The sequence below is a fragment of the Rhinolophus sinicus genome, chromosome 2, assembly GCF_057876585.1.
Source record: "Rhinolophus sinicus isolate RSI-liver-muscle chromosome 2, RSI-T2T, whole genome shotgun sequence".
Lineage (NCBI taxonomy): Eukaryota > Metazoa > Chordata > Mammalia > Chiroptera > Rhinolophidae > Rhinolophus > Rhinolophus sinicus.
The window spans coordinates 105,982,761-105,996,104 of NC_142502.1; the positions used below are offsets into that span (position 1 = coordinate 105,982,761).

A 13,344-nucleotide genomic window follows, 5' to 3' on the forward strand; every position below is an offset into this window, starting at 1 on the left:
AGGGCTCTGTCCATCTGCAATTTGAAGCCAAAACAGCCAATTAAGTTACCTTCTCAAGGCAGCTGCCCAGTGGCCAGTACTGGCAGTGGGCTGCCTCCCATCCATCACTCCAGTGCGTATCTAACACCCACTCAGCACTGCAGAGGCTGTCTCAAGTCTTGAATCCTAAACTCTTGTGGCATGAACGAGCCAGGGGGTTTGCTTAATCGAAACCAAAGCAAATCACGAACTTAAGGTTATTTTGAAGGATGCACTTCACAAGGGGCAGATGCATTTATCACCATAGCAACAACCTACTGGTTTAAAACTTAAGACCCAATCCAACTTCAGATGGCTCTGCCTTTTTCTCACTTCAGGAATACATCCCTCAAAATTCAGACAATTCTATCATATTCCTTTTAAAGCACTGCAGAAACGTATTGACTCAAAACTTGAATAATATTTTCTTTATTTACAAGTTAGAATTAACAAAGAAAGACAATCCAGGGGACCAAATGAGGAGATGACAGAAACCCCCAGGGGCCCCAAATGGAGAAGGAAAACAGAGTAGAAAAAAAAATGTCAACGTAAAAAATGAGCTCCCTCTTCCCTCCCCTTGGAGGCCGAGGGGACCATGGCCCCACACACCCCTCAGCCTTGCCTAGCTTAAAATAAATTAGAACCAACCTCAAAACTGGGCCTATACAAGTCAACAGGGCAGCTATGACCTCGGGTAACTCCCTATCGGAGCCTTTGCTCACTCACCCTGTAGTCCTGCCCTGCCCCATTTTGAATGGGGGCTCTATGCCCAAGAGGTCCCTCTCAATGGGGCTGGGAACTCAATGTTATTTTGTCCATTGTGTCCCTCCTTCAGTCATGTCCCTGCATCCCTCCCCCCTGCAGAGCCAGCTCTCCTACAGTGGGGGGAGGGAGTGAGATGAGGAAGTGGCACAGCAAGGGGAGGGGTGGGGCAGAGCCATCTAAGGGTCCGGTCCTGCGGAGCCTCCTGCCCCAACTGGCCTGGCCCCTCAGCCTGAGTCGGAATCACTGGTGTCTGAAGAGGAGGAAGAGGACGAAGAGGAGCTGGAGTCTGAGCTGGAGCTGGAAGCACTGAGGCGGGACACCGCTACTTGCTGTGCTGACGACGACTCTGTTTTCTCATTCGCTGCAGAATCAAATTGAAGGTTAAAAATGCCATTTGTCAAGCCAGTCAAAAGGGCAGAAGATAGTGAATTTGCAGTGGTGTCCAAGATACTCACCTTTCTTGGGGGGCTTTTTGGTGGAGTTGAGCTGCCCGCTAACATCCTGTAACCGCTTTTCTAGTTCCCGCTTTTTCTCCAAAGCCAGTTCCTCCTTTGTCTTTCCCACAGGTTTTTTAATGGCTAGGAAAAAAACAACAACACATCAGGACAGCGATTGCTGTAAATACCAAAAGTTTTATTGCACCCCAGTGTCACCAAGTTCCTTTCTTGAATACCAGGAGGGCAGTGATGCCCGCCCACCTGCCACCTCCTGGGAGCTGCAGACTGAGCGCATCAGTTCTGCACACCCCACTAGCCTTCTCTCAACTGTCCTGAGGCGTGAGGACTGCTGCAGCCACGGGGGCCTCATTCACACTTACTGTAGGGCTTCCGAGGTTTCTTTCGTAGGCAAGAGAGGACGTAGCGTTCGAGCTCTCTAAGCGTGGATGGCTTGAGAGTTTCAAAATCAATCTCAATCTCTTCTGGGTTCGAGTCACGTAAAGACGGCTCCCTGGCTTGGATTATGTGAACAACTCGACCCAGCTTCTCCCCAGGTAGTTTGTTGATGTCTAGGCTCAACTGCCGCTTCTCATCATAACTCATAGGCCTGCTTTCTTCTTCCTCCTCTGAATCATAGCCTGTAGGCAAGGTAGCTGGGGCCGTCTTGGTGGTCTTTTTGGGCAGTCTATGGGCAAAAGAAAACTCAATTATAGAAGCATCCTTAACCCCTCATCCTAACATGTTCCCACTGTTCAATCCAGTAATTTGGATTTCCTGCTTGGTGTGGAGCTTTCTTCCTAAATGCAAACGACTGAGCCAGAGATGGGCTTTTGGGCACTATTAGGGAAACAGATTCTTATATGCCAACCACATTTATTTTGGGCTTTAAGAACTAAATATAGGTATGCTGGCAGAAGTGCATCTTTTTGTTTTAAAGCACTACTAACCCACCCCACTATGAAAAACAAACAAAAAACGGATTGGTTTACAGAAGGGGGTGGGCAAACTATGGCCCTGGGCCACATCTGGCCTACTACTTGTTTTTGTAAATAAAGTTTTATTGAAACAGATTCACATTCACATCTTTATTGCCTATGGCTACTTTTGCACTGTCCTGTCAGAACAGAGCAGCTTTGAGACCCCACGGTCCGTGTCTGTCACCTGGCCACTTACAGGAAACATTTGCTAACTAACCCCTGGCTTAGAGAAAACTGCACAAGGAATGGTAGAAAGCATCCTTCCCCTGAAGAGATTACAGAAATAGCCAAGCTCGCCTCTGCCTCCTATCCTGTTAGAACTCACTTGGTGCCACTTCCTCCAGAAGGTCCAAAGCCAGTGGGGCCTAGTGTAGCAGCACTGCCACCCCCAGTGCCACTTGCTTTCTTGGACTTCTTGGGCTGAGAGAGGCGGGGTGCCCGAGGCCCCTTGTCATCTTCATCTACCCCAGTCCGGCCTCGGTGCTTCTCTGCTTTCCGTTTCTTCTTCTTTTCTTTTTTTTCTCTCTTCCGCTTGGGCTTAGATATTGGGCCTTGGGACAGGGCAGCCAGTTGTTCATGTACTGCCCGAAGCTAGAGAGGAAAAGGAATCAAGATGTGAAATGGGAAAAACACATCAACAGACAATCTAAAAAGAAAAAGACTAAGAAAAGAAGTCAGGGCAAAGACAGGGCACAAACGTCTTGCTCAGTAAACTGAGCAGTGACAAAATACCTGTTCCTGTAGTTCAGCTAAGCGATGAGCCCTTTCTTCCTCCGAGTCAGAGCTTTCACTCTCTTCTTCCTCTTCATCTTCTTCCTCTTCCTCCTCCTCCTCCTCAGAAGAGCTCTCACTGCTGCTTTCCTCACTCGAGGACTCGGAAGAAGACTTGGCCAGGCCAGCAGGCAAGGCAGTAGAGACTGGCAGAGGTCCTGGTTCCAGTGGTTCATCTGGCATCTTGGCATAACGGAACTCAAATACATCCTAAAAGAGGGGCAGACTCAAAACCATGCTGGGGGACAGTGCCCCTATTACATACACCCAGCCACCTGGTGCTTTAGCTCGTTTACAACTGTAAAGCCTAGGAGAGCCTCACACTGAGACTGTGCATGCAGCCAGGTGACAAAAATCTCTCCTCAGACCCATTTATTTTTCAGACTCCGACCCTGGCACTCACCTGTAGCTTTCGCGCCATGGCCACAACATCATGGTCCGGGGGGTTGTACTTATAGCAGTTGGAGAACATGAGCCGCACATCAGCAGCGAACTCCTGTGCATCCCGGTAATCCCGGTTCTCCATCTTCCGCTGCAGAAGGAGGCAGCATCAGAAGCTGCACAGGCAGGAGACTCACCTTTCCCTGCCAACCCCAGACACCGCAAGAGCGGCCCTCTTTTGAGAGCACAGTAGGGGTGACTTTAAGGATCTGTGCCCTGAGGTTCAAGTTTGAAGTCAAAGGTATTTGGGTGGGTTGAAGAAATATCTATGTTTGGGAAAAAAATCATTTCTAAGTGATAGGGAGGGTGGGTGGCCCTGACTATCGTCCCCCGCTTTTAACTCCCCAAACCCAACACTCCCAATAAGTAGGATTTAATTGTAGATGAGTCGTGTTGCTCTGAAGACAAAACCCTAGTTTCAAACTCCCAGAATTAGGGACTCTTAAGTACCTGACCATCTGCCCTGCCCCACTACTATTTGTAGAAGGATAATACCAACAATCAAAGATTGCTGTGTGCCCATGAGGAGAAATGACTGCTTTTATTGCTCCCTAGGCTCCAGTCACTGCCTACGCAGCCCAGCTGCCCCATGCAGTGGGTACCTTGACAGTGCTGAGGTCCATGGGGTGCTTAATGATGTCATGGTAGTCATGCAGGCCAAGGGCAGAAGCGTCCACGGGTTTATAGAAAGGCCAGGCATAGGCAGCATGCTTCTTAGACAGTAACTCCTTCAAAATGCCATTGCAATGTTTTAACTGTTCTGATAGCTTTCCTTTCTTGGAGCTCTGGTGCTGTTGCTGAGAGTCAGGCAAGTCTTTGCGTGGGGGCTTGATGGGGCGGCCACTCTCTCTGCGCATCGGAGGAAGCCGAGCTGCCTTAGGCTCAAGACCCCCAGGGGGGCTAGCGGGGGAACCAGGAGCCAGGATGGCTGTAGGTGTAGGGGTGGTAGTATCTGCTTTCCGCTTTACCCCTTTTTTCTGCAGAGAGAAACAAGATGGGAGCCTTTTATTCCAGGTTCACTTCATTCAAGCTTTCCTGCCCCACTGCCCCGAAGAATTCCACAGATCTATACCTTGGCAAGGGGCTGGGCTGGAGGAGCTGCAGAGACAGCAAGGAGCGGGGGGCCGGCGGAATGCAAGGACTTGAGAAGGGGAGAAGAGATGACCGACGGATGGGGAATGTTGAGGACAGTGGTAGGTATCTCAGGAGGTGGAGTATACAGGGCTGTGTGCGACACGGAAGAGACAGCAGGCACCTGATGGGCACTGGTGATACTGCCCTGGAGCGCTGGCAAAGAGAAAAAAATGATTAGTTTGATCATCTTCCCCATCTTTTGGTCTCCATTAGCAAAAGTCCCAGTCCCACTCTTCCTACCTGCCAATTTGGCCCCCTTTTTGTGGCTGTTCTTAGGGATGGTCACCACAAGCTCTTGTTCCTCTTGTGGCATCGATGCCACTTTCTGTAGGAATATCTTTTCCAGCGTTTGTGCCATCAAGACAATATCATCAGTGGGCTACAAGAAACAAAAAGGTTCAAATGCCAGTAAAAGATAGAACTGTTTTTTTTTCAGAGCAATTCCTAGCTCCAGGCACCATCACTCCCTTAGATAAATCCACCATCTAGGACTAAAAACTACCTCCACTGGGCCACTAATCCCCATTTTCTCTTCCAACACTGCCCCTCAGGCAGAATACAAGGACAACTGAAAACTAAGGGAACAGAACCTGTTCTACTCAGGTCTCTGGAAATTTCTGAGAAACAGGGCCATCCCCAAGTATGATATGTGTTCTACTTAAATATCCTTTAACACCGGGTTTCTGAAGCCCCGTCATTGTTCAGTGGCACCCTTTGGAGCTCAGACTTTCTAAATACTTACTACTCTGAGAACACCTTCTGTAGTAAAATTTCAACTTTGTGTAGACAAAACATCAGCAACAATAGGAGCACTCACTGGCTCTCCGCATCTACTAAAGAACACATACAGAAAAACTCACCTTGTTGTAGATGTAACAGTTGGTGAACATGGTATTAAAATCCTGCATACACTCTGAGGCAGCCCAATAATAGTTGTTTTCAAGTCTCCTCTTAATAGTACCCATGTCCATAGGTTGCTTTATGATTTTATGATAATCCTAAAAAAAGAAATACCAGGTCAGAGCCACTGAAAAATGCCTGTTCTCCCAGGCAAACTACTAACCCCAACACACATTCACACACACATACACACACCCCTCTGTGTCAAAGGAGTAAGCAGTCCCCTAAAACTGCGGCCCCAATTAAACTCCGGGACAGAAAACAATGGAATAGAATTCTTAACACCCAGCAGGAGGCCCCTACTGCCTTTCTCTAACCACCCACCTCCCAGCCAGCTCTGGAAAGTTTCCCATCCTGTGACATTACCTCTGGGGCTGGCTATCCATTGGCTGCATGAGGGAGAGGAAGAAGCTAAGAATTTTGGCCACCGTGGTCCTCTCCCAACCCGGGGTGGGAATCTGTAAAATGGAGCCAGGGCACAAAAGTTAAGGAAGGACACATGGAAGGCACAATGAGAGATGCCAAGGCAGCAAACGGTTGGATTAATCACAAAGGACCAAGAAGGCAGAAATACGGTGGTTATCTACCCTACAAAGGAGAGGGAATCCCTAGGGGCCGCAGCAGCTACACTATACACAACCCACCTCCACTCACACACATTCGCGTTCGTTGCCACACCCCCAACTCCAACCTCTCTACTCACCGGCAGACCCAGTTTGACGGCATCCACAGGCTGCCGGAAAGGCCATGCAAACTGATGTTTCCACAGAGCCTTCATCACCACCTTGTGCAGGTACTGCAGCTGGTTGGTAACCCGTCCTGGCTTTTTGGGGTTGGACACCTCTGGAGGTGGTGGGTTGGCAGGGGTCAGTTGTAAAGCTGGCACTGAAGCCATTGTAGGGCTTTCAAATCCTTCATACAACAAGGAGGGCTTTCGAATCCTTTTCCCTGGTGCTGCAGCCTCTGGGCCCAGCCCCAGTAACCCTGCATTCCCCTCCCCAGGGAGCCTGTGAAAACGGGAAACAAAATTAGATGTAGTAAGCTCATAAACATTAGGGAGAGTGCAATTCATACTATACACCCAATAAATCCAGGCTAGGGAACTAGTGACAGGTGGACAAGTTTATGGACGTGGATATTAACTACAAACAGTATTCAAACACCCAGAACTTTTATTATAGTCTCCCCTCCCATTACTTTTATTTTTAAAACTAGATCTCCCACCTTCCAGAGTCTGATGAACTCTATTATTTTTTTATTCAGGGGAAAAAAAGCGCCAAGATGGTTTCTTATAGCACACAGCATCTGAGAACCACAGGCTCATGGGGATGGGACTTAACTAAAATGGGTGGAGCAGAGAAACTGAAGCCTGCGCTCACTAGGGGCTTGGTGGTTGCCAAGGTGGATGAGCCTGAGACTAGCAGGTGAAAAAAGGGAACAAAATGGAGAATTTTGTAGAATGCCAATGAGCTGCCTAAGACTCCCTCTGAGCAGAAGAGATCAGCACCCTCCACAAGCTCTGCATAGTTAACTTCAAAGCAAAAAAAAAAAAAAAAAAAACAAAAAAAAAACACACACACACAAAAAATCTAACGGAAAACCACACCAACTCAAAAAAAAAAAAAAAAAAAAAAAAAATCAGACAAGAAGCATGTCAGACTTCACAGCCTGGAATAACTCCACTGCCAGTCCCCAAAAACGATCTGCAAATTCAGTCTCCTTTCCAAAGGATTCAAAAAAATAGAGGTGCCCAGTCAAGGTCAGCAAGTTCCTTGACAGACCACCCCCCAATCCTGCCAAAAAACATGATTCCAACAACAGTTCCCACTGTAGCATCAACTCTGGAGATCAAAAGCCAAGAGCAGTTCGAGTTTACATTCTCTCTGGCGCTCCTCAGGACCAGGTGTTTTCCCCAGGACCTAAGACTAAAGACACTACCCTGAGATCTCATTGTTTACATGCCAAGAGCTGAACGAACGAATTCTTAGCTCCACCTTCCCGCCTTAAAAAAACCTCTCAATCCTGTCAAATCACCCTCTCCCCCCCCCCCAAACACAAAACCGATCCAGTCACTGAAAGACAAGCTGTTTAACGACCTACCCTAGACAGTAGGAACTCACAGGCTGAAACAGTAATCCCTCTACCCTACGCTGGGAATTCCCGTTGCCAGTCCCTGAAGCTCTATCACCATGGCAACCCTATAAGGCACAAAATACGACCACGAACCCGCAAAAAGACTATGACAAACCGTCTCTAAACACTAGACCCATAGGATCCGCTGCCCAATCAATGTCGTCCTTCTCCATTACGTTCCGCCACCGACCTAGCTCTGCCCGGCTCGGTTACGACTGGACCACCACGGGAAAAGTAACACAGACACTGACAACCTGTACTCCCTCTATACGCAGTGTCTGGGATGCTACCAAGATTCCAAAACCGCCGCTCAATCCCTGCCGCGAGCCCCGAGACCCAACAGTCGCGCCACCGATCAGCAACGCGCCCGAGTCGTTCCGTATTCCCTCCGAACCCAACGTCCTACATCCCGGTGCCACTATCCCCCAACGCCCCTTTCCCACTCCCGGCGACGTACTTGTTATGGGGAGTCACGTTTTGCAGCATCTTGACCGTGGGGAACCGGCGCTGCCCTCAACCGCGGAAAGTCCGGGTGGCCTCGGTTCCCCTTACCGCCCGGTCCAGCATAACCCGGGAACTGGGGGGGCGCGCTGCCCTTGCCCTCCAGGCGACAACCCCCCCACCGGGCTGGCACGAATGCAGTCTCCTCCGCTGCTTCTCGGAAAGCTCCCGGCAGCTTGGCGCGCTCTGCAGGAGGCGGACAGCGAGAAAATGGCGGCGGCCTCAGCAGAGGAGGGCGAGCAAGGGGGGAACGGACTCTTCAAACCCTAGGAAGGCCCCCAATCCCAGACACCGTCGTCAATACTGCCTGCTGTTGGTCTGCAAGGCTTCCCTCTTCCTGCTGGGACCGTCCGGAGTGGACGAGGTCCCGTTTCGATCTCGATGGAGGCGGATGAACACGAAAAGTGCTTTAGGGAGCCGCCGCCTCCATCTTTGAAATCCTCTTGAGGGCGGAGTAGAGGGGGTGGACAGATTCCGAGGATTGGGCGGGGCCCGAAAAAGGGGAGCTTCGGGGGCTTCTACGGGGTCTGTACTGTCCGCCGGGACCGGTCATAGGCCGAGACGAAGGCCATTTCCAAGCGGATGGACGTGGATTGTAATGGCGGGCCCCGACGACCCGAAGGCTGTATCGGTAGGCAGAATCCTCCAGCCCGTTCTAGAGGCTGCTCCACTCCAGCGCGAAATGGCGCCGCCGAGCCCCGCGCCAGCCCTTTATATATAGGCAGGGGGGAGGAGCTTCGCCGCTCATGCGCGCCACCGTGCTCGAGATTCCCCCCACCCTCTCCGCGCGCGCACGCTCGCTCACGCGCGTCAAGATGCCGAGTCGAAGGGGGAGGTACGCCTCTCCGCGGGAGCGTTTTCTATTGGTCAGCCGAATGGATGACGTCACAAACTTCATTTCCAAGGCGTCAGTCACCAGGCAGAAGAATGCCGCATAGACCCATTGGGAAGCGGCAACCCGCCATAGCTCCAAGCCAATTGGCTGCGCTGTGGTTCCGTGACTCCAGGGAAAGGAGGTTGGCAGGGGCGCAGCACCCTCTCCCCAACTCCCCTTCCAACAAAGTCTTCCCAAGAGTCCAGGCCGGGTGCGACTGGCGACTGCCAAGCTCGGGCAGGTCGTACCATTCGTTGCTCCTCCATTGGCCAAACCGGCAGGACTGGAGGGGCCTGTGTGGGCGTAGCCAACCTCGGCCCGCCAGGGTGTGGCCGCAGGACGCCTGGAGGGTGGTGGTTCTCGGCAGTGAGGCCGCTGCAGTGAAGAATCTGAAACGAGGAAGAAGACGCCATCTTAAAAGCCGCGGCCTGGTTCTCTGGATAAACAGTTAAGGGCTCCCAAATGTAGCGAAAACGGGATCTAACATCTCTATGTTCCGCAATAAAAGATACAGGCTTGTCAGAGTCTTAAAATCGTCCCCGCCCTTCCCCAGGTCAAACAACCAAAAGACAAAACGGTCCTCTGAATCTATCTTTGAACTCCCCAAAACTACCAGCAAAACAGCCAAACCTAAACGACATTCCAAAAACTTGCACCCCAAGGACCTCTCCAATTTTTCCCCACTCATACCTTCAATTAATACAAATATCTGCCTGCTCAACGAAAGCTCGGCATCCCTTTAAAATGGGAGCAAAATCTCCAACACACCTGTGTCTGAAACCCACCTTCTCCCCAAACTTCATTCCGGTGTCTGGCTCAGAGCGGAAAAAACCAGTACTGCGAGGGGCGAATCAGGGTGAACCCCCCCCACCACCACCACCAAGAGAGCTCAGACTTTTCCTCACGCTCCCCGCCTCCTCCTCCCAGAGGGCATGCCCACAACCCCCTCTTAGGGTCCCTTCCACCGTGGGGGCGGAAAGGGCCCCCCCACCCCCCACCAGGGTCCGGAGTCCTCCCCACGGAGCAGCTGGTCCATCGGTCAGCGCCAGGGAGGAGGGCGAGCGGAGGAGGCGGCGGCTGCGGCTCACTAGCCCTCCCCCTCCTTCTCTCCCCTTCTCCCCTCCCCCCGGGCCGTCCGCCTCCGAGGAGGGGCAGGAGCCATTTTGGGAGCTCAGTTTCGCCCCCTCCCCTCCAACCCACTTATCTAAGTCTTCCCCACAATCTGATCTGAATAGGGTTAAACTACGAATGAAGAACCAGAGTACAAGGTCTGGATCTCTAAAGCCACCTCTGGGGCTTCCCTCCCACCCCAAATGGCAGAAATAATATCCCCCATCCGGGTTTCAGCGGGAGGTCCCCCCCCATTTCCTTTTTTCTGGACACCAAGGAAGATATACTATGCCTATCAAAAAAAAAAAAAGCAAGTCAACGAATATAAGAACGCCCTCCCTCTGGAAGCGCTCGCGAGGGCCTAGAAGATCCTTGAGCTCCAACCACATCACCCTCCTTCAATAGCTCTTTAGCCCTAACCTCGGTTACTGCGTCTAAAATGGCCGTCACTCTCCAGTCTCCACGACCTCCCTAGTCGCGCAAACCCTGCAGGAGAGAAGTGCGCCTGGAAAAGTAGATTCGTACCCCACCCCTTCCGCAAGATTATCAGGCTGCGGCCCGAAAAGTACATGCGGGTCCGCCGGGTAGCCGCGCGGAGGGCAATGACACAGCAACTTTGCAAGGGCCTTCTCCCCTCCCCCATTGCATTCCCCAGTAGCTCAGCCTCCCAAATCTGTTTTTCTCCACCCGGGGCCTTGAAAGTCTGCAGAGGCCGGCCAGGAAAGAAAAATTTAGGAGGGCGAGAAAATAGTGGGCCTTAGAAAGCGAAAGGGCAGCCAGGCATTACTCTGGCTTATTTCCCCGCATTCCGGAAAGTCACTGCTCCCCTCTCCCTCCCAGTCCTCCCTTCCCCCACATGAGTCACAGAGGAGGCTACTGCTACTCAGTAATTTGGAAAAGTAACTCTTCCCTCCTTTCCGTTCCCTCCCCCGCAGTACACAAGGAGAGAACTGTTCAGGAATGGGGGAGGGGATGGAGGCAAAAAACGCCACCCTGGAGAAACCCGAAACCTTGTGATTTGCGAAATGATTCCAGATCCTAAGCCTCACTCCCTCAAGTCTCAGACCACGCTTTTTACCGCCCTCCCAGCACCGACTTTGGGCCTAGTTTCTGCTCTTAAACTTACCCCTAAGCTTTCAGCCTGTAAGCCCTCCTCAGCCAGGGGTAGGCATATGCTCAGCTAAGACCCCAACGGGGCAACAAAGTTTTGTGCACAAGGTTCCATAGGCCGTGTCCACGTGAATGCACCCAAATTCGATAAGCGACTCCAAGAGTAATCTCCAGCATGCCATGTGATAACCGAGCTTCCTAACGCTGACACAAAGGAAACACAGAAATGCTCTTGCCAGAGTCCGGGGAGACAGGGAGTGGGCGCCTGGGAACAATCTCAGTTCACACCCCGGATTGTCCACTCAACCCTAAACCATCACATCCCAAAAAGTAGGAACTAGTCACCATTCCCACACCTCAGCCCACTAAGTCACCCTTCCCTCCGACCGCCGAAAGGAAACCTCACCTGGCTCCGAGTTCCTGTACCCCCCAAGGGACGAATAGAATGGGGGGGTACACACCGCCCCCGCCCCTTTGCCCTCCACTTGGTTTGGAGGTTTGAGGTTGGCCATTCCCCTCCCCCATCAGCAGTGCCCTAGCCCGCTCGCCCCCCTTCACGCTCCCATTGGCTGTGAACTATTAGAAGGACAAACCCACCCTCAGGATTCTACTCTGAACCCCAAAAATTTCCCTCCCGGGCTCCCCCCCCATTGGATGACTGGCAACATCCCCGTCCAAGGTCCCCTTCTTACCTGGATGGTGGAACCTTCCAGGGGGATCCAATGTTCCCCACGGCTTGGTGCGGGGGGAGGATGTAATCCGGGGTGTCACCCCCCCGGAAACTGAAACTGTGTTGGGGGAGGGGGCGTAGCCCCCAGCCCCTCCCTTCTCGACAGAGCTGGGGGGGTGGGGAGATCATCGGGGCCGCGCGGCCACGTCAGCAACACTCAGATTGGCTGACCCGGGTCACGTGCCAGCCCCCTCCCCCCCACGGGGCCAGTCTTCCGAAGGTTCCTGGGGGTCGCGCAAGGGGCCAAGGGAACTGCCTGGCCCAGGCCTATTTCCAGAGACCCGGAGCAATCTAATTCAGCTGCTTCTCCATATCCCGGCTCCCTATCCCGCTGTCAACGACCCTGTCCCCCCCCCAACTCGCCTCTCCGTATGGGTTCAGCATGGCTGCCGCAGCCCGGGAACGTGCACTGCGCAGGCGCAACGTGCGACCGGATTGGGGGAGGGGAAAGGAGGCCGCGGGCAGAACCGCAGTGCGCAGGCGTCCAGGCGGGCACCTCAGCTCCCGCGGCGGGTCCGGGAGCGCGCGCTGTGGGTGGGGCGGAAGCGGGCGCGGAGCGGCGACCTGTTGTGATGGCCTTTTCCCTGCGGTCTGCGGTCTCGCGGGGCGTCCCGCGGCTGCTGCACTGTATTCATTTTCCGCAGGTGTAAGGTGCAGCGTTGCACGTTCTGGCTGGGGTCCAGCGGAAATGTGCACTACCGAACTGTTGTCAGTGAAGTAGAAGGGGGTCTGGACCAGGAGACGTGAGGGTTTGCAGGCTGAGACCCTTCCCCGGAGTACTGTTGTTCGACCACGGGAGAGGGGGTTCGTTACCCTCGTGGTGCCTGCCGCGCGCCGGGAGATGAGGTGCGGACACAAAATGTGGGCGTTGTTTCGCAGCTTTGTCTTAAGCAGTTTTACAACCTCTCAATTACCTTGCACTTACTACCCAAACTTTAGTGCTTCATTGAGACCTGCTAGTTCCTGGACTCCTGCTTTCTACAAAATGTACCGGCCTTCTGATCACGGTTTACTTATTTAACCAACTCGGGCTGGACCATTTAAATTAAAATTCTAATCGTTTTTCCTAAGGCTTTGCCCTCTCGATCTTGAATCAGTCCCATAAAGATCTAACTTAGGGATGTTACGGAGATGAAGTTGCCACCTGAAGCAGACCTTTTACTTGTTGGTAGCCAGTAATATCCCTTGACCCTCAGAGCATGAATTTTCAGTCTGTGGTCCACAAACCCCCCACTGCCGCCACTCCCCGCTATCAGAACAGAACAGAAAGGCCAACTTGCCGCACTCTGCTTTCTCTCTCATAAACTGGGCCATGTCTGTATCCCTTTACCGTTGTACCAGAAGTCCTCTCTTCCGTTTAAGGAAATCCGTTTTCTTTTGACCTGTTCAGCCTTATCTATTACTCTGAAGCTATCCTCCGTTTTCTACCAGCTGGTATTTTTA

General features: G+C 52.3%; 1 protein-coding gene across 9 annotated transcripts; it reads right to left on the bottom strand.

The window, feature by feature from the left end:
• Positions 1-431: 431 nt before the first annotated feature.
• On the bottom strand, positions 432-12,317 carry BRD2 (bromodomain containing 2). Of its 9 annotated transcripts, XM_074332758.2 has the most exons (15): positions 9,737-10,005; positions 8,883-9,340; positions 8,034-8,263; positions 6,147-6,450; positions 5,810-5,901; positions 5,404-5,541; positions 4,784-4,922; positions 4,482-4,696; positions 4,012-4,386; positions 3,372-3,500; positions 2,930-3,178; positions 2,523-2,788; positions 1,601-1,905; positions 1,239-1,361; positions 432-1,144 (listed from the first exon to the last, which is right to left on the bottom strand). In XM_074332758.2, the coding sequence occupies exons 6-15, from the start codon at positions 5,512-5,514 to the stop codon at positions 1,008-1,010; spliced, it is 2,049 nt and encodes a 682-aa protein (XP_074188859.1). In that variant the 5' UTR covers positions 5,515-5,541; positions 5,810-5,901; positions 6,147-6,450; positions 8,034-8,263; positions 8,883-9,340; positions 9,737-10,005; the 3' UTR covers positions 432-1,007. The 9 variants fall into 9 exon arrangements, with proteins under 9 accessions (XP_074188859.1, XP_074188857.1, XP_074188858.1 ...); XM_074332756.2 differs by lacking the exons at positions 5,810-5,901; positions 9,737-10,005 and adding an exon at positions 11,864-12,317; XM_074332757.2 differs by lacking the exon at positions 9,737-10,005 and adding an exon at positions 11,864-12,294 and having other exon boundaries at positions 8,034-9,340.
• Between the last annotated feature and the right edge of the window lie 1,027 nt (positions 12,318-13,344).